The sequence below is a fragment of the Pseudorca crassidens genome, chromosome 2 (assembly GCF_039906515.1).
Source record: "Pseudorca crassidens isolate mPseCra1 chromosome 2, mPseCra1.hap1, whole genome shotgun sequence".
In the NCBI taxonomy this organism is placed as follows: domain Eukaryota; kingdom Metazoa; phylum Chordata; class Mammalia; order Artiodactyla; family Delphinidae; genus Pseudorca; species Pseudorca crassidens.
Genome location: NC_090297.1, coordinates 2,148,748 through 2,168,484, shown reverse-complemented (window position 1 = coordinate 2,168,484; position 19,737 = coordinate 2,148,748). Strand labels below are relative to the sequence as shown.

The 19,737-nt window shown below is 56.2% G+C and overlaps 1 protein-coding gene across 5 annotated transcripts; it reads left to right on the top strand.

Annotated features, from left to right (window-relative positions):
- The first annotated feature begins 2,955 nt into the window (after positions 1–2,955).
- On the top strand, positions 2,956–19,562 carry WRAP73 (WD repeat containing, antisense to TP73). 5 transcript variants are annotated; one of them, XM_067717857.1, is made up of 13 exons: positions 2,966–3,089; positions 5,929–6,097; positions 6,382–6,534; positions 7,033–7,149; positions 13,767–13,839; positions 15,073–15,176; positions 15,899–15,985; positions 16,260–16,394; positions 16,486–16,563; positions 17,552–17,657; positions 18,281–18,406; positions 18,776–18,967; positions 19,202–19,562. In XM_067717857.1, exons 2-13 carry the CDS (start codon positions 6,032–6,034, stop codon positions 19,342–19,344), a joined length of 1,380 nt encoding a protein of 459 aa, XP_067573958.1. In that variant the 5' UTR covers positions 2,966–3,089; positions 5,929–6,031; the 3' UTR covers positions 19,345–19,562. The 5 variants fall into 5 exon arrangements, with proteins under 5 accessions (XP_067573982.1, XP_067573958.1, XP_067573967.1 ...); XM_067717866.1 differs by lacking the exon at positions 5,929–6,097 and adding an exon at positions 5,856–5,904; XM_067717874.1 differs by lacking the exon at positions 5,929–6,097 and having other exon boundaries at positions 2,968–3,089; positions 18,313–18,406; positions 18,780–18,967.
- The last annotated feature ends 175 nt before the right edge of the window (positions 19,563–19,737 follow it).

Below are 19,737 nucleotides of genomic sequence, written 5' to 3'. Positions count from 1 at the left end.
GAGGAGTTAACCCCAGGCAGGCCCTCTGGGAATCCCAGGGAGGCTGCTCCAGGCCCCAAAGGCCGCCGCACTGCTGGCAGGACGCCGCATCTCCTGGCCGGCTGGACTCCGACCCGGGCTCCCCGCCGCCCCACGTGCCCCGCCCCACGAGCTGGTCGGACGCGGGGTAGTCTCCATGTCACCCTCTCTCGAGTTCGTGCACGCGGTCTCCTCTAACCGCCTCCCAGCTTCGGAGCCGCGAGCCAGTGCGCCGGCTGCCCTGAGCTCAGGCCCCGCCGGCGGAGCCCAACCGCGCCCAAGCCCCTCGCGCCAGGTCCCCGCACTGCCTACCTGGTGCCGTCGGAGCCCCAGGAAGCTATGCCCTAGCCCGCCCCGGCTTAGCCGCGTAACCCCTTCGGGGTCGCAAGGCAGGCGCGGGCCGAGAGGCAGGTGCAGCTGGGCGGGCGCGGGCGCGGGCGGGGAGGCAGGGCGGGCGCGGGCCGCCGAGGCGGGTTATATGGGCGCGGGGAGGGGAGGCGCCGCGGGGAGGGGTGGCCGCGGGCGTTAGCGCCTTCCGTAGCCGGCCGGCGGGAAGGCAGCGCGGGCCGCTCAGCCGTTGGCAGGAGGAGCGCTGGGCGGCGGGGCCAGGCTGGGGCCAAGGTTGCAGCCCGGCGCTCCGCCCCCCCAGCTGGCCGCGTCCGAGTCGGGGTCCCGGGGCACGCTCCGCCCCGCCTCCTTCCCGCCGCCTTTTGGCGCGCGTCGCCCCTGTCGGCCCCGGCGGGGCCTGCCTCGGGCTGATCGCGGGCAGGGCGCCGGGGCCCTGCTGCTGCGGAGATGGGACGGCGACCCTCGACCGGCTTGGGAGCGAGGGCAAGGGCGCGCGGAAGCCGGGGTGTGGGGCAGAGATGCAGACTCCGCGTCCCGACGCCTTCCTTTCCCCGAGACATCGCATCTTCCGGGTCTCCCTCCTCCTCCCCCACGGGCGCCGGGCGCTGGGGATCCAAGGGGAAGGGGAAGGGCCGCGCACCGTAGGGACGCCGCCACCCAGGTCTGCGGAGTGTCCGCATTGGCTGTGACTTGCTAGGGACAGGGGTGAAGGTCGCGACCCCAGGATCCGGGGTTAAATGGAGCCGCTTGCTTCCGGGTGGTACTAGCCGGGCTCCTTCGCCCCGGAGGGCGCGCCACCTACACCGCTCACCCAGCGGAGGTCACGGCCTCGCTTCGGCCCCGGCCCGCATTACGGATCCGCGGGGACCCTCTGGACGCGACTCTCGGCCCCAGCCTGCTTTCTTCCTGGGCGGAGGATGTGACCACGGCCCCCAGGGAATAATAATTCTATAAGCAAACACACTCCCGGGTCGCCGCCGCCTCCCATCCCGCCCCCGGCCCCCGGGGCCGGATTCCGTTTCGCGTTGCGCAGGTACGCACGGGTGTCCAAGGCGACACGTGGGTCGTGCACTGGGGATTGCTTTTTACGCGCAGAGACCGCCTCAGGCGAAGACTTCCCTCAGGCCCCGACACCTGTGGCTCCATGGTTCGCGTCCCCCGCAGGGCAGACGGGCTCTTCAGGGCTCTCACCCAGTCCTAGGGCCTCGGCTGGAGAACCCGACGCGCTGGCGAATTTTGAAGGCTCTAGGCGGCGGGCACGTGCTGTACGCTGCCTTCTGGTGCTCAAGGGACCCGTTATCTCCCTCCGACCGAGGCTCCCAGGCGAGGGGAACCCACGCGGCAATGTTGCCGTGGAACTGTGCGCAGCCCCGGACTGGTGCACGGCGTCCGCACCTCACCTGGCCCGTCTGGCTGACTGCCACACACCTTTATGGCTAACCTACTGTTTGCAAGGTGCGGGGTAAGGGGGGGAGCCCAAAGACGAATCACACAGGGTTTGATCTGGCCAGGGAAAAAAAAAAGGCCGGCACCGCCGAGCAGGACGCCTGTACGCATCCCCTACCCGTTCGTTCTGGGAAGTCGGTGGGCTTCCGCAGGGCGAAGACGCGGGCCCGGGTCGCGGAGGTGCGAGGAGGACCCGGGCCGGGTCTCGATTCTCAGAACTCAGGGGCGGGGTTGGGTGTCAGGGTCCGTGTCATCTTGGGGCGGCAGAGGCGCCGGCAGGGCCTGGCGGGGGTGTGGGGGGAGGCTGATGTTGGGTGAAGAGGACCCGGAGTCCCTAGTGGGCGAGGGGACAAGGCCCTCACGGGGCAGGCAAGGTCGGCAGAGCCAGCGCCGACGCAGCTGCTCGCTCCCGTCCGTGCGGAGGGCGGGTGCGGCGGGGCCCCGGGTCCGGACCCGGGTGTCCTTCTCCTCCTCGCGGGTCCGAGCACAGGTGCGCGCGTGAGATGGACAAGAGGGTGCGCGCGATCCACGCGCTCTCCGTGCGGAGCAAGCGTCAAATTCGTTACTTCCTGGATCAGAGCAGCTCCTGAGCGTGAAGTGAGGGCCTTGCTGCAGGCATAGTTGCCGGATTTAGCCAAAAGACAAACAAAGAAAAACGAATATTTATTCATACTCCATGTATAAAATATAATATACGTATTATGCGCTATATTATATATTCTATACGCAAGCACGTTTATGTTTGAATACATTTACATGTAAATATGTCTTTACATTAAATATAAATATATGAATATAAATACACAGACACACAGGACGCCAGTTAAATTTGAATTTCAGATAAGGGGGTAGTTTTTCAGCATAAATACGTGCCATGTGGTATTTGGGAACATATTTATCCTAGAAAATGATTCGTTGTTTACGTGAAATTCAGTTTAAGTGCACTTTCTGCATTTTATCTGACAACCCTAGCTGAAGGGGACCTCCCCACACCCGAGCACCGGCGGAAATCCCGGGTGGGACAAAACGCCGCGTCTCCTTTAAGGCGCGGCGGCGCGCGGGGTGCCGGGTGGCGAACTACAAGCCCCACAATGCACGCGTCCGCCCGGAGCCCTGACTGGCTGCGGCGCTCGTCCTCCGTCACTTCCGGTCGCGGAGGGGCGGTTGCGGCGGGCTGGGTTTCGCGGTCGTGGGGTCCAGCGGCCGCCATGAACTTCTCCGAGGTGTTCAAGCTCTCCAGCCTGCTCTGCAAGTTCTCCCCGGACGGCAAGTATCTGGTGAGCGGCCGCGGGGCCTGGGCCGAGGGTGGGCCCTCAGCGGGGAGGCGCCTGTCCTCACCGGGAGGCGGGGATCCAGGGAGCGGAGAGCGGGGCGGCCGCTGGGCCTGGATGGAGGGAGCTCGAGGGTCTGCAGGTGTGGGCCCCGGGCAGGTGCTGCAGACAGGTGACCCTGGGAAGGGGACCTGGGAAGATGCTGCAGCCTGGGAACCCAGGAAGCCGCCTGATGCCTGCACCTGGGTTTCCATCTGTTAAAGGCAGGTAAAAGCAATGCTGCTTTCACAGATTTGAGGACACAGGAGATATCGGATCGTTGTTGTTAGTTTGTCACAAAAGGCACGTATATAGTCTACCAGTTGGCTGTAAACTGGTGCAGTGGTGCAGCTGCTTGTTGTGGCCTTTCCCAGCCCTCTTCACCCGTTTCTACTACATGCCAGATGAATAATTTAGATAATAGCATTCTATGCGCAGATAAAGAGAGTTGTCCGCACTCCTGAGATTTGAGCTGCTGATTCCATGGGTGGCAGAATGCTTCTGACATCACTGAGCTGTCTTGTACATGAAAGTTAAGTTTTGAAATATACCAGCGTGACCCGTGTATATCCTCAGAATCTTAGGGTGAGGGCATGTGGTGGGTGAGGGATCATTGGCATTGGAAAGACATGAAGAAGAAAAATTATGCTTTATAGAAAGTGTACTCAGTTTCACTAATTAGTAACTGATGCTTCCTGATTCTTTTTTCAGTTCGAGTTTTGTTAACATTCCTTTCATCCTTATCTAGTTCTTTGAGGATGGATGTACACGTTTGCCTTCTTTGTGGAGGTTTTATTCTAAATCACATAATATGGCATTCAGCTCCAAAATACAAAATGTCTTTAGCTTAAGTGGCACCCCAAAAAACCTTGGTATATTCAAAATACTCCCGCATACGTTAGGGGTTCCCCCCCCTTTGGTCATTTATGAAAATTCTAGTGAATTATAAAGAGAGATTATATTTCCTCATTTAATTTTGGCACTTTTTTGGGTTTTACACCAAAATAATCAGATCTTTCTGATTTAAATATCGTGAGCGCTAGACAGTAATGTTACTGGAACCATGTTCTTCAAAGCTCTATCCTAGGTGCTGGAAAAAGTAGGGCCATGTTGCCATTTTTAATATCTTGCAACAGATTTGATAAGGTTTTTCCAAGTGTTGCTACAAACATTCCATTTTGTAAGGAGTTTATTGTAACTGATCACAGCTTTCAAAGCTACAATATGAAAAGATAGGCATGGGACACAGTATTTCTAATCTGCAATCCCTCCCCTACTCTCCTTTTCCCATGCAAAACTCATGTGGCTTTTTTTTTTTTTTTTTTGGTCTGTGTTGGGTCTTCGTTGCTGCGTGCGGGCTTTTCTCTAGTTGCAGCGAGCGGGGGCTACTCTTTGTTGCAGTGCACGGGCTCTAGGCGTGCAGGCTTCAGTAGTTGTGGCATACGGGCTTCAGTAGTTGTGGCTCGCGGTCTCTAGAGCACAGGCTCAGTATTTGTGGCGCAGGCTCAGTATTTGTGGCGCACGGGCTTAGTTGCTCTGTGGCATGTGGGATCTTCCCAGACCAGGGCTCGAACCCGTGTCCCCTGCATTGGCAGGCGGATTCTTAACCACTGTCCCACCAGGCAAGTCCCTCTTGTGGCTTTTTTTTAATGGGAGTTTATAAAACAAAAATCCAATAATCCAGTTTGACCTTGATAAATACAAAAATGAAACAATTAACATTGAAAAGTCAGTTCTTGATTTTTGAACTGTGAGGTACTGTCCTATTAGCAGGTACGTTTACTCAATCATAGAAATTATTTGCTTGGATTTGGATATTATTAACAAATATAGACATAAAGTAACTGTATCTTTAAGAAACCTGTATTAACACTTAAACTTTTCAGAGTCAGGATTAGGAATAAGTTAATGTGGGTGTGTAAGAACCCCGCCAGCCCTTCCTCCTGTGAGTCCCACACGACTGCCACACTCAACACTTCTGACACATCTGGTCACCAACCGTGTGGGGTTTTTTCCCCACACCAAGGAGTTGTCCACCACGCCAGCTGGGTGTCCTACAGTTTGACTCAATTCCGACACTGTCTACCTGGAGAGAGCGCCAGGTCCAACAGGTTAAGGGCTCAGTCCCACAAGACTGCTTCCTCCCCCTTCAGACGCCAATTGTGGGTCCAGGTTGTCACCTGTGCGTCTGACCAACTGGCTATAGGTCAGAGGTTCCATGATGTCCTCTTTGGGTTCCATTGATTTGCTAGTGACTCACAGCACTCAGAGAAACACGTTTACCAGTTTATTAAAGGATATGGTGAAGGACACGCATGAGCAGCCAGATGAAGAGGTACACAGGGTGAGGCCCGGGGGGCCCTGAGTGCAGGAGCGTCTGTCCCTGTGAATCTGGGGTGCGTCACCCTCCGTGTCTGGTTGTGCTCACCCCCCTGGAAGCTCCGAACCCCGTATTATTGGGATTGTACGGGGCCTTCATGGGCCTGAGCCATCATTAACTCCATTTTTAGTCCTTTTCGCCGAAGAGAAAGCGGGGTGGGGCTGAAATTTCCAAGCTTCTAATCTTGGCTTGGTCTTCCGGGTGACAGCCCCATCCAGGAGCCCACCCAGAGTTGCCGCTCTAGAACAAAAGACGCTCCTGTCACCCAGGAAATTGCACAGGTTTCATTCAGGAGCCCTGTGTCAGGACCTGAGGGCAGAGACCAACATGTCTTTTCTGTTCTCTCATCACAGGTCAATGAGCATTTATGAAGCGTCCTTACACCTGCAGAATTTCAAACCTGTATGTTGCCTTTCTGTTGCTTAGGCTCCAAGTCAGACATTGAACAGAAGGGAACTGCGCCTCTGGGGTCGTTCTCCCCCGCAGCCCCGCACCTCCCTGCTCACTCCTTACAGCTTGTCTGCAGGTGATGGAAGCAGAGAGGATTGGGTTGTTCACAGATGGGCCTCTCCGCAGTGCCGTTTCCTGCTTCAGGGTTAGTCACACAGTGAAGAAGGTAGAACCTGACTCCAGTAGAGAGTTTGCAAATAATACTTTCTCTGGGGATTCAACAGTTTGGGCACCTGGTTTGTACATTTCAGTTTTATCTTCCATTAACTCCTCTTTGTTGAGAACAGGCTGTCCACATGATGAGCACGAGGCCATCTAGGCAGGAAGCGTGTGTGCAGGGAGAGAAGGAGGCAGCCCCTGGCTGGAGGGCCGCGCCGAGAGCACCCTCCTGCAGAGCCCACACCACCCGCCTCTCTCCTCCCTCTCCAGGCTTCCTGCGTCCAGTACCGGTTAGTGGTCCGGGATGCCAACACCCTCCAGATCTGCCAGCTGTACACGTGCCTGGACCAGATCCAGCACATCGAGTGGTCGGCCGACTCGCTCTTCATCCTGTGTGCCCTCTACAAGCGGGGGCTGGTGCAGGTTTGCGGCCCGAGGCTCGGACGCCCCCCGTCCCGGAGCGTAGCCCCCGCGAAGGGCCTCGTCCTGTGCCCTGCCGGTCTGGAAGAAGAGGCAGCACAGCTCAAAGGCCGTTAATAGTTCGCTCATAGTTTAAGATAGTTTAAGATAAGAAGACACTTAAGTGTCCTTGATCTGTAACCAAGTTAACTCAGTAACAGGCAGTGTTCAGAGGGCAGCCCAGCAACTCGCTCGTCCTGTGTGGGAGCGCTGAGATGTGTCTTGTTGTAGACCCCACACCTAACTAAGTGAGGTCTCAGGGACAGCAGAGGGGTGCCCCCTTCGGAGCACGACAACACGCTGTCACCGAGTAGCGCGCCTTACCTCTGCGGTGCAACCCGGGCCCAGCCCTTCGTGCTGGAAGGTTCCGAGGGCTCGCCCGTGTTCGCCGCCGCGCAGCTCGTGGCCGGTTGGCTTCAAGCCTGCGGAGCGCACTGACCCGTCTCTCTCTTGTGACTGTAGGTGTGGTCTTTGGAGCAGCCAGAGTGGCACTGCAAAATAGACGAGGGCTCGGCAGGGCTGGTGGCTTCCTGCTGGAGCCCCGATGGGCGCCACATCCTCAACACGACGGAATTCCACGTGAGTGGGGCGCCCCGAAGGCCCCCTCCTCCTGAATTGCTTGGGAGCGTTAGAGTGGGTGGTTTGGGGGGAAGGGTATACGTCGTAAGTGGTCAGAGCATTATAAGCCCATGAGTGTTGTTGTATAATCTTTTTGCCCAGTTTTAATGAAAAGAAAAGATTTTTTTAAAAGAACAGCTTAAATTATATTTTTAAGGATTTAAACAGGTTCTTTGATTCAACAATTGAAAATGAACTTCAGGATGAACAAATTTACATCTTTCCCTCAAGACATATGATCTGTGTGTTTCTAACCTCTTCATTCATTTCCTCTTCAAGCCTTGGACTTACTTGGGACATGGGGCCCTGGGCAGGAGCTCTGAGCGCGAAGAACATTTGAAGTCTGACAGTAAATCAGAGATAGCTCGGGTGGTGTGAGCTCATCTCGTCAGCGTGTCACATTAGGGGATCAGGGAGGGGTGGGGTGGTGTGAACACATCTCGTCAGCGTGTCACATTAGGGGATCAGGGAGGGGTGGGGTGGTGTGAACACATCTCGTCAGCGTGTCACATTAGGGGATCAGGGAGGGGTGGGGTGGTGTGAACACATCTCGTCAGCGTGTCACATTAGGGGATCAGGGAGGGGTGGGGTGGTGTGAACACATCTCGTCAGCGTGTCACATTAGGGGATCAGGGACGGGTGGGGTGGTGTGAACACATCTCGTCAGCGTGTCACATTAGGGGATCAGGGACGGGTGGGGTGGTGTGAACACATCTCGTCAGCGTGTCACATTAGGGGATCAGGGAAGGCTGGGGTGGTGTGAACACATCTCGTCATTATATTGAGTTTGATGTCTGCCAGTTTAGGCCATTGGGAGGGAGACAGCAAGTGAAGGGGGCCTGGTTTCTCCACGTTACACACGTTGACACTTTACAGGGCTGTTGGAGAGAACTTGAGCTGTTCATATAGCCTCATTTAAAAGGCTTCATGCTTATAATTCTTCGGGCCCAAATCCAGCCCCCAGACAGGCACCTGTCAGTGTGAAAGAGAAACCGTGCTCTTTGGACAAGGTTCACTGACAGGCAGCCTGCGCGCTGCCGTGAGGCCTGAGAACAGAGCACTCAGGACTGCAGGGTGTCTGTGGGCCCCACCTCAGCCCGCGGGGCTCCTCGCTCTGCATTTTGCATTAAGCACATCCTTACTTACCTCAAGGTCTTATCTGTGTGTGCGCGTGTGTGTGCAGACACCGTACACTATGGTGTGCATTTGTCTAAAGTTTGCTTAAATGAATTCATACTCTGTGTTCTGTTGTGGTTCTTTCTTCCCCCTCGATATCGTTTTTGAGATTCATCCACGTCGAGGGTTTGACTGCTTCTTTCAGTCCTTGTAGGGAAAGTCATGCCATGGTTTATGCAGCCACCCTGCTGGTGCTGGGCATTGGAGCTGTTGCGGTCCATGCGGCAGGGAATGGACTGTGGGCGTCTGCTCCAGCCCGTATCCAGGCGTTCTCTCTCGGACGTTTGGGGAGGGGAGGTCGCCTGGTTGTAGGAGATGCGGTTTGATCAGGATGTGAAATGGATGCCAGTCCAGCAGAACTGCAGTGGTACTGCACTGTGGTTTGCATTTTCATTTCTCTAAGTATTGGTGACGTCGAGTTTCCATATCTTATTTTATACACACCCACGCACACACTTAATTTAAATATGTATTTCAGGTTCACGTGGAGTTTATAGTGGTCGTGTCAGGAGTGTATCCATTTTTATCTGTTCCCAACAGGATTTGTTAAGAAGTCCGTCTTTACCACCTGTCTCGAGAACTGAATTGCTTTACACTGACGCGATCGGTCCCGATTTTCCATTCTGTGCCGTCGTCGGCCCGTCTCCCTCCTGTGTTACAGGATGTTAACGTGTAACAGGGCTGTGCCCTCCTCGCTGCCTCTGCTCTGCCAGGTTTCCTCGTGTGTTTTTGAGGCTCTGTTGCTAGAGCTGTTCCAGGTTTCATGGTGAACTGAGCCTTTTATTATTATAAACGGTTCTTCCGTCTCATAGTTTCTTCTGTTCTGCAGTGTGTTTTGTCAGATGATGGCGCCAAACGCCATCCTTCCGGGGTTGGGCCTTTCAGGGTATCTCTTTTTCATCCTTTGACTTTCAGCCTTTCCGTATCCTTCAGTTTTAGTATGTATGTTGTAAGTGGCCTGTGGTTGTCTTAAGGACACAAACCCCGACCGGAGAACCTTTGCTTCTATCTCAGTAAAGCCAGTTGGAGCTACTTACGGACAGCAATGTTCACCCGCTTTCAGCGTGTGCACCGTGAGCTGGGACACGCAGCTGCCGCCCCGGGGGGCATGGAGCGCGCCTGCACCACCCAGCGGGCACCTCCCGCCCTCCAGGCATCCTGCTGCCCACCTCTGGCCTGCTTCCTGGCGCTCTTGGTTTACGCTTCAGATTCCATGTGAGAGGGGCCACGTGGCTTGCAGAGTTTTGTGTTTGGCTTCCATCACTCGGCCTCGTGCTCTTCTTGAAATCCGTCCGCGTCTGTGGGCATCAGCTCCGGTTTCTCGGAGCTGAGTGGTGTCCCCGTGTGGATTCCCCACCCTCTGTGTGTATCACCCACTGGCCGATGGAGCTGTCGTGAATATCCTCACAGGGCTGTCTGCGGACGCGGGTTTTTCTTCCTCTCGGGTAAAAACCTGGAGTGGGGGGTGCCGGGAGGTGTATGTTTACAGCTTAAGAAACCGCGGACTCTTTTCCGCAGTAGCTGTGCCGTTTAGCCTTCCCCCCAACAGTGCAGGAGTTTGTTCCATAGTCTCACCAACGCTGCTCATCACAGCCCCTTCTGTTAGGCAGTCAGATGTGTGCTGGTGTCTCATTGTGGGTTTTCTTGGTGATTTCCATATGACTGATAATACTAAGCGTCTTTTGTGTGCCCATCATCCTATAACTCTTGTCTGTTCATATCATCCGTCCGTTTCTTTATTAGGCCGTTTGTCCTTTTGTTGAGCTGTAAGGTTCTGGTTACAAGTTCTTTGTCAGATACATGTTTAGTAAATATTCTCTCCTGGTCTCTGGCTTGCTTTTTCATTTTGTTAACAGTTTCTTTTAAAGAGCAGTCTTTCATTTTGACGGGGTCTAATGGGTCAGTTTTTTCTTTTATCATTTGTGCACTTTGTGTCTAAAGAAATCCCTGCCCAGCCCAAGATCACAGAGTTTCTTCTGTTTCCTTTTAGAGTTTCTATGACGTCAGCTGCTAAGTGCAGATGTGGGATTCGTCTTGAATTTCTGTCCTTTCCCCCCTTTGCACCTTTGTCAGAAATCAGTTGCCTGTAGGTATGCGGGGCTGTTTCTGGACTCTGTGTTGTTACATCGATCTCTTAGTCTGTCTTTGTGCCAATACCACGTGCTCCGGATCACTAAAGCTTAATAGTAGGTCTGGAAACCCAAATCAGTGTGTTTTCCAGTTTTGTCCTTTTTCAAAGTCGTTTTGGCCATTCTGGGTCTTTAGTATTTCCGTATCCATTTTGGAATAAATTAGTCAATTTCTAAAAAAAGAAAGAAATTGTGCCAGAATTTTGAAGTTGCGATTGCGTTGAATCTGCAGAGCAGTTGGGGGTAGCGGCCATCTTAACAGTACTGAGTCTTTGGATCCATGAACATAGGATACTTTTCGTTTTCTTAAGTCTTTAAATTATTTTTCTAAGCGGGATTTTCATTGGATAGATCTTGTACATACTTTATAGAATTTATTCCAAAGTTTTCCATTTTGTTGTATCAGCTCTTGACTCTGCTTCAGTCCAGGGGAAGGGCCAAGGGTGTTCACGCAGGTGTACGTGTGTAAACCGGGAGGAACTGGACCTCTGAATGCATTCCCACTTCTAACAAGAGAGGGAAGCCACGCACATCCATACTGATAAAGAACTCGGTGGGCTGCTGTCAGTTTGCTGTGTTCCTTTTTTTTTTTTTTTTTGTGGTACGCGGGCCTCTCACTGTCGTGGTCTCTCCCATTGCGGAGCACAGGCTCCGGAAGCGCAGGCTCAGCGGCCATGGCTCACGGGCCCAGCCGCTCTGCGGCATGTGGGATCTTCCCGGACCGGGGCACGAACCCGCGTCCCCTGCATCGGCAGGCGGACTCTCAACCACTGTGCCACCAGGGAAGCCCTGCTGTGTTTCTTGAGTTAATTTTCCAAACAATCTCTGAGTTGGAAAACATCATTTTAAGTATTTTTGCTTAAGTCACCGGCAGCAGTGATCAAGTAATAAAAATGTACTTATTTTTTACGTCAAGACAGCTAGAAAGTGTTGTGGGAAGGGAGATGAGCTAAGAAACTCTTTCTCAAAAGTGACTGTTCTCTGGCGAGATTAGCGTTCCAGTTCACCCTTAAATGTGGCAACGCCTGAAAGCACAGCCCAGCCCAGAGGGGGGTCCTGCTGAAGGGCCGACACCTTGGAAGGACCCTTGGTGGTGACGGTGATGCCGTGGGACCAGACCTGAAATCCCAGGTCAAGGCCCCCTGGCCTCCGCTTTCCCGCCGCAGGGTGTGTGGGTGAGCACAGAAGCGGGCCTGGTCGGCGGCCCTCCGGGAGCCTGCCCTTCGGCCACCTCTGGCCTCTCCTCCTGCGCTCTCCCCTCCTGTGGTGCTGCCACCTCCTCGAGCTCACGGAGGGGAGGCGGGCGTTTATCTGCCTCTTTCTCACTGCATTTGTTAAGGTTACACACAGTTGCGTTTCTTTTAACTGTTTTTGATGGGGGATGGCTTTTGACGGGGGATGGCGGGTAAAAATCAGGCTCAGGTGCTTTGTGTCTTTTCTGCCTTTAACAGAGAAGTGTGGATGGGGCAGGGGATGGGGGGCTCCCAGTCAGGAGCGCCCTGGGCCTTCCCTCCTCGCTCACCTGGAGGACAGGTGTTCCAGGCCAGATGGCTCCGGCTGTGCGTGTCCAGGTGGATTTAACACCCAGACCTGCTGGGCTGGGAATGGTGTGCCTTTCCACCCTCCTTGGCCTCCGAGAGCAGGTTTTACAGGGAACAAGCCTGTCGTCAGGGTGAGCCTCGCTCCTGGGCCGTGCCTCGTCTGCACGCCCTGGTACCTTTGCCTTAGATGGACAAGCGCTTTACCTTGAGTACAGCCCAGAAGTGCTGCCAACCCTGCAGCTTGTCTGCATCCCTCGTGTCCCCAAATGCCGCGTGAGCTTTTCACAGAGGCAGTTCAGGACATCAGATTCTTCCATCAGATTCTTTTCTTTCCTAAGAGACAATGTGGAGAAAATGCAGTTAATTCATTTTTTAAACCTCCTAAGCTAAAAAAGAAAAAGGGCCTAGCTTGCAGGAATCACACTGGTACAGAAACGCAGGGCCCTGTGTTTTACTTCATGTGAAGTCCCACAGTTTTTAAAGCTATGCTTATTTGATGAAAGCAGTTTTCCAGCCCGTGTTCCTTACCTCACAACCACGCCTGGTAAACACAGCTTCGTCCGTGTCCACTGGCCTGGGGGCTGCGGGAGCTGGAGGTGGCAGGGCACCCATTTACCTTCCCTGACGGCCGATGGGAATGGTGTGGACATGCTTTTCCGAAACAAACATTTGGAAACTCCGGTCAAGGGTGACTGTTCACGTTGAGGCTCCGAGGGGGTCTGGGGCGGCTCCAGCAGCCCTCCCCGTGCCTGGGCGCGGGGGCCTTGCCTGCTCACAGGGCCGGGGTGACAGTGCGGAGGCTCTGGGTCGTCCCCCTCCACCGACCCCGAGCGCAGCTCCCCGAGCCTAGGCGTCCATCCCTGGCGCACTCGCCGGTCCCTCACTGACATGTCTGCTTCCTGCCGTTTTGCAACAGCCCGGGCAGCTGTCGCTACCTGCGCGATGTGCCCACGGTGGGTCCCCCAGAAATCTTCCGCAGAGGCCTCCATGCGCGGAGTCGGGCCACTTCCCGTCCCTGCCAGCCTGGGGCTGCCCGGTGAGGCAGAGCTGCTCGCCCTTCATCTGCTTCAGAGGACTGAGGAGCGTCCTGCGTGGCCTCCCTCCTAGACGTGTTTCTCTAAGCAGCGTGTTTAGGGTTATTATTATGTGAGAACTGTGACTACGGCATCCCCCACCCTCATCCGCAGGGGATGCCTTCCAGGACCCCGTGGGTACCTGAACCCCCTGCAGTGCTGGACCCTCTACATGCTGCTGTTTCCTGTACAGACGTGCCTGTGATACAACATAAGTGAGGTCGAGAAGGAGGATGACAGTGCTTTGAACTACAATGAACTTGCATTTAACTTTGTGTCACTCAGATAATATTGTCACAAAATGAAAACCAAGGAGCAAGAGCGTTAAATTTAACAAACATGGGACTTCCCTGGCAGTCCAGTGGTGGTTAGGACTCTGCGCTCTCACTGCCGTGGCCCGGGTTCCATCCCTGGTCAGGGAACTAAGATCCCACAAGCCGCCTGGCGCAGCCAAAACAAAATTTAAATGTAACAATCGTAAGACGTGAGTTTGACACACGCCTTCAGGCAGAAAACACCACGGGACCGCTGACGCGGGAACTGCTGCGGGAATCTCTCGCTTGGGCGCTGACGATCTGGTGTAAGACTTGGAATGGACTCTCCGAAGATGCTAAATATATGCTGTTCCCTTTCTCTTTTCCCTCCCTTTGCCCCGGCAGCTGCGGATAACTGTCTGGTCCTTGTGCACAAAGTCCGTGTCCTACATCAAGTACCCTAAGGCTTGTCAGCAGGGTGAGTCGGCCAGAGGTACTCAGAAGCCATTCCTCTGTCGTAGTTCGGGGCTTGGGGACCTTTTTACCTGGGAAAATTTCAGACACAGGCAAGAGCTGCCTCGGCCGTGTGTCAGCTCATAGCCAGTGTTTTTCCTCTGTACCCGCCCCCCCCCGACCTCCTAGTGAGTACTTCATCCGTGACCATTCCCACCTGTGTCTCTAGGGCTTCTCCTGTACGCGACGTCAGTGACTAAGGAGGGTATATTGTCCTTTAGGACGTCAAAGAAGAAGGACTTACACGTAAACCCTTTACATCTGCTGCCTGAGTGGGTGCTCAGGTCCCTCCAGTTCATGTCAGTCTCGCACCCCCACCTCACACACCGGATTCTGAACCGAATCCTCCATTGACTTAACTCTGTGAGGCCTGGAGTGGGGAAGTGGCGACCTGTCCCACCTGGACATCACCGAGGAGGGCCAGAGGCATGTGTCCTCTGTGCCGGCGGGGAGCCCGCCCCCGCGGGTTTAGCTGGGCCGGTCGGGTGCCCCACTGTCTTGAGTCCTGAAGTTACATGGCGGTATTTCAGTTAAGAAACAGAAAGAAGCAGTACATAGTTTGAATGATTTTTCCATTTTTTTCTCTTGCCGTCAGCAGTTTGAACCTCACATGTGAATGGTGTGCAATTGTACACTTATTTTTTATTTTTATAGTTTGAATATCAGTGTCTCTCCAGATGACACACACCCTTCTTGGTGGAAATGACAGCTCTGTCATTTAGGTGTTCTTTTGACCCATGAGGTATGAAATGTGGCCACGGGCTCGGTTCGCTAATACGGACCGAGAAAGTACAGTCTGGTTGCAGCCAGATTCTTACCTTGAATTGACTTCTTCCAAATTTAAATTCAAAAGTAAAAATAGGAAATGTCATGACAAGCCTGCTCTGAACCAGCTGAGTTTCCTGCGGTTAATTTCCTAAGAACACAACACTCCGTAGGGCACCACACTTCCCAGTAATGGATTGGGGCTCATCGGGGCTCAGGTCACTGTGTATTTCTCGCAGGTTCACTGCAGGTCAGAAGTCTGAGCAAGGGTGTGGAGACCCCGCCCTTTGTAGACACACTCCCTGCTACAGACGCCGGGCTCTGTGTGCCACGTCCCCCTCTTCAGACCTCTGCTTTCTCTTTCTCGTTCTAACTTGAAAACCACTGCTGCAATCTGCTTCTCGATCCCGGGACCTTTCACTCTTCTCGGCAGGAATAACCTTTACCAGGGACGGCCGCTACCTGGCGCTGGCCGAAAGACGGGACTGCAAAGACTACGTGAGCATCTTGGTCTGCAGCGACTGGCAGCTTCTGCGGGTGAGACTTGTCCCCACCTGGGAGCCGAGTGACCCTGGGGCGTGGGGGGAGGGGAGGAGTGCATTGTCTGAGGTTCCAGGGCATCTTCCGTGATATGGAGCAATGTGATTCCACATTCCCAAAGGCCGGTGCTGCCTGTAACCACGCGGCACGCACACCGGCAGGCGTTCGTAGGATGTGTTGCGATGACGCGTGCTTGCGGTGTGTTCACAGTTAACAGGCCACCAGGTTGGTGCCACCTCCCTTCCTGTTGGTTCCGTGGTATTTGCATATGTGTGGCTGCATCAGGCGGAAGAGTGAGCCGGAGTTTAACACTGAGCACGTTCCTGCGTGGGGCAGGAGGCCATGGACACAGACGCACAGGGCCGGGCAGGACCCCCGGATGCCGCCAGACAGAGGCCTCCTCGACGGGGCAGGGATGTCCTGGGAGGGTCTTGCCTGGGCTGGTCTTAAAGGCACAAGACTCAGCCAGGCAAGAAGCAGGTACAGGCGCGGGGCGGACGGAGGCCTGAGCCACGTCGCAGCCCCGTGTGCCCGGCCTGGAACCTCCCCAGCGCTCAGGCCGGACGGCACAGCAGGAGGACACGGCTGTACACGTTTCTGTCGGTGTCTAGATGAGGATATTAAATACTGAATGTGTTAACACATCAGTTATAAAATAAACGTTCGTGTATCTGTTGAAAACGTTTTCAATTTCATCTCCCCCCGCCCGCCTCGGCAAGCACTTTGACACGGACACGCAGGACCTGGCCGGGATCGAGTGGGCCCCCAACGGCTGCGTGCTGGCCGCCTGGGACTCCTGCCTGGAGGTAGACGGCCCCCTCGGGACCCTTTCTGCTCTAAGCGCCGACGCCAGTATTTCTCTCACGGCCTCCGAACGCCGAGCGCATTAACTGCGTCTTTCAGACGTCGAGCCGAGGAGCTTGTTAGCGCCCGGTTCCCCCTCCCACCGTGTTACCGCTTGGCTCCCCTAGTTGTGGTCCCACGTCCCCGTTTCCCACCGCCATCGGGGAGGGCAGTGTCCCCGCCCCGAGTCTCACTGCCTCCGCTCTGGGTTCAGTAACGATTTCAATGTCTCGGCAGTACAAGATCCTGCTCTACTCCCTGGACGGCCGGCTGCTGTCTGCGTTCTGTGCTTACGAGTGGTCCCTGGGCATCAAGTCCGTGGCCTGGAGCCCCAGCAGTCAGTTCCTGGCAGTCGGGAGCTACGACGGAAAGGTGGGAGGGCGTCCTCGGGGTGAAGCCCACGGCCAGTGCCCCAGCGGCTCTGACCACGTGGTTTCCACCCCCCCCCCGCCCCCCGCCACAGGTGCGGATTCTTAACCACGTGACGTGGAAAATGATCACAGAATTCGGGCATCCCGCGACCATTAATAATCCCAAAATAGTAAGTCTGGAAGCACGTTTCTGTTTGAACAGCATTTGGGGAGGGGGTGGAAAACTGCTCTTTCACTTTCTGTTACCTATGGCGCTACCGGTCCTTACATCCCCATAACCTTCTGATACTGTAACATGTCAATCGTCAGACTTGCCCAGTGGCCTTTGTTTCTCCTGCCACGTTCCCAGGGGGTCCAAAGTGGTGTCCTTCCCCTCCCCAGCCCCCAGCCCTGCGGCTCGCTCTGGGACCAGCTCCTGCTCTGCGCTGTGAACAGGGTCCCCTGCCTGCAGGCGCCAAGCATCTGCACCCACCGTGCTCTGGGCCAGTCGGAGAAGAGCAGGCAGACCCTTGCCCCATGGAGTCTGGGCCAGGGCTGGGAGGGCTGGTGTCTTCCCCGGGTGGGTAGGAAGGCTGCCTGCCAAGGGGTCCTGGGGCAGACACGGGGAGGAGGTGATGCAGGGTTTGGGGGGGAGCAATTCCGGCAGTAGGAACAGGCACAGGAGTGCAAAGGCCCTGAGGTGGGAACAAGCATCCACTTATTCAGCAGGCGCCGGTCTGGGTGCTTGGAGACCTTAGGGACCCGGAGAGACACCCCGCCTCGGGGGGGACAGACACCCTAGTGAGTTGTCCGCTGGTGAGGGACCTAAGATGGGTGAGTGGTGAGGAGAGAAGCAGCCCTGACGCCGGCAGGGACTGGAGGACCTGCTGGAGCTGCAGGAACAGGACTGGAAGGCGGCCGGGTCGGGTGGCGCCGCCCCAGGCCTCACAGGGTTCGCCGGAGGTCCTTCCACCCCGCGGCCGGTGCGGTCTGAAGGTGTCGGGCCGCTCGTCCTTTCCGTCAGGCCTCCGGTGACACACGCCGCCTCGCTCCTGGCCCGTCTGTCACCCGTCCCCACTGAAGTGCTGGCCCGGGGGTGAGACCTCGTGGAGAGTGCCCAGGAGGGCGCGGTGAGCGGGGCCGCGGCTGCACATCCTGCCCGGGCCGTCTGTCTTCCAGGTGGTGTACAAGGAGGCCGAGAAGAGCCCGCCACTGGTGCTGGGCCGCCTGACCTTCCCTCCGCCCAGAGCAGCGGCTGGACCCCTGTCCTCCACGGAGAGCGAATGTGAGCAGCTGGGCCCGGGGTGGGGGCCTTTCTCTTCCTCCCCTTTCCTTTCCTTTTATTATGGAAAAAAGAGTTCTCTGGGTCCAGGTAGATTCCAGACGCTCCTTGTTGTTGTTTCGAATCCTCTCCTTTCCTGCGATGCCTGGTACCCAGCGTCTCTCTTAGCTGTGAGCCAGCAGGCTGCCTGGCCACTGGCTCTGTTGACTGAATACAAGCCCTGGGAATCCTCATTTGACGGCTGGTCCTCTGAGGGCGACTTTTTAATGAACACTGACTTCCTTGGGTGAGCAGGGCCCTCAAAGGGCTCAGGGAGACACCGCAGCTGTGTCGAGGACCTGGGACGTTACTCGTCTGTAAAATGGCGTAATTAGGGCGTCAGAGGAGCCACTGGGACGGCCACCAGGCCCTGCAGTGGTGCCTGGCCCGTCGCAGCTCCAGAAACACGGCCTCGCAGGGGAGGGCGCGAGGACAGGCCTTGTGCGCCGCGGCCAGGTTCCCACCGAGCCCTGTTTTCCGTAAGACCCTGCCCTGTGCTTGCTTCTCGCCCCGCAGGGGATTGTGGGCAGGACCGCAGGCCCTCGCCCCGCGGGGAGGCTCAGGGTGCTCTCTCTTTTGACGCCCAGACGAGGTTGCCTCGGTGCCGGTCTCCTTACAGACGCTGAAGCCTGCCGCCGACAGAGCCAACCCCAGGATCGGCATTGGGGCGCTGGCCTTCAGTCCCGACAACTGCTTCCTGGCGACGAGGAGTGGTCAGTGGCCCGTCCACGTGTGTGTGCTGTCCCCTCACCGCTCCCTCGGGGCCGGGCAGTCGAATGGCTTGAAAGGAGAGTCGGGGTGCGGGTCTCCCGCACGTGCTTCCTCCTGTCCTGCTGCAGAAGCGTCTCGGGTCACTGGGCCCATCGGAGCAGCAGCCACCCAGCCGCTGCGCCTCCGGCCCTGGCCTCTGCTCCCTCTACGTCCCTCTTTGGGAAGGAGCAGGGCTCAGGCCGACAGGACTCCCGTGTGTGCCAGGCAGCCCCGGGGAGGGCCCCCCCGCACTGAGACCCCAGGCAGCATCCGTCCTCAGGCGTGAGCGGCACGGGGACTCAAGCGGGCCTGTTCACGTCTTCCTTCCTTAGACAGCGTCCCCACCGCCGTCTGGATCTGGGACATCCAGAAGCTGAGGCTGCTCGCAGTGCTGGAGCAGCTGTCCGCCGTGCGCTGCTTCCAGTGGGACCCGCGGCAGGCCCGGCTGGCCATCTGCACGGGGGGCGGCAAGGTGTACCTGTGGTCGCCGGCGGGCTGCGTGTCGGTGCAGGTACCTGGGGAAGGTGAGCGCAAGCGGGGACGCGAGCAAACGCGGCCTCGAGCAGAAGGTGAAAGCCCTTCTCAGGAGGCACCTTCCCATAAACCTCAGGGCCGCTGGGTGTGCGCACCAGACTGGGGCCCGCGGCGTTTAGCGTCCCAGGCCAGGGGGAGCCTTCCCACCCGCTGAACTCTGGGGCTCCAGCTGGGTCACCCTGGAACGCTGCTCTATCCTGCTCTAACCTCCTGGCTTCCTCCAGGTGACTTCCAGGTGCTCTCCGTGTGCTGGCACCTGAGCGGGGACTCCCTGGCCCTCCTCAGCAAGGACCACTTCTGCCTGTGCTTCCTGGAGACGGAGCAGGGGGTCGGCACAGCCTTCGGGCAGAGGGGTGACCACACGTAGGACCCGTGCGTGATCAGGCCCACGTGGCTCGAGGTGGGAGACCTTGGCTTGTGTTGGCCGTGGGAAAGGAGCAGAGCTTCTTGGTGCTGTGTCTCCCACTGGGGTGGCCCGGAGGAAGCGTTTTGCTTCTGTTTTTCTATAGCAAGCCATTTTTGTTAATACGTATGGTATAAAACTAATTTTTGTTACTTAAAATAAATATTTGCTAATTCATAAAATGTCTCTTGCTTACTTCAAAGGTTTAGGTCACGGGAAAGTTTTCTAGGTCAGTTTTAAGTTTGGGGTTCACTGTCTTAGGGAAACTGTGCCCCAAGCGGCCAGTCCCCCTCACACAAGACCCGCTCTGCTCGGAGCCTCCATTCTGTCACTGAACGCTTTGGAGAGCGGCCTGTG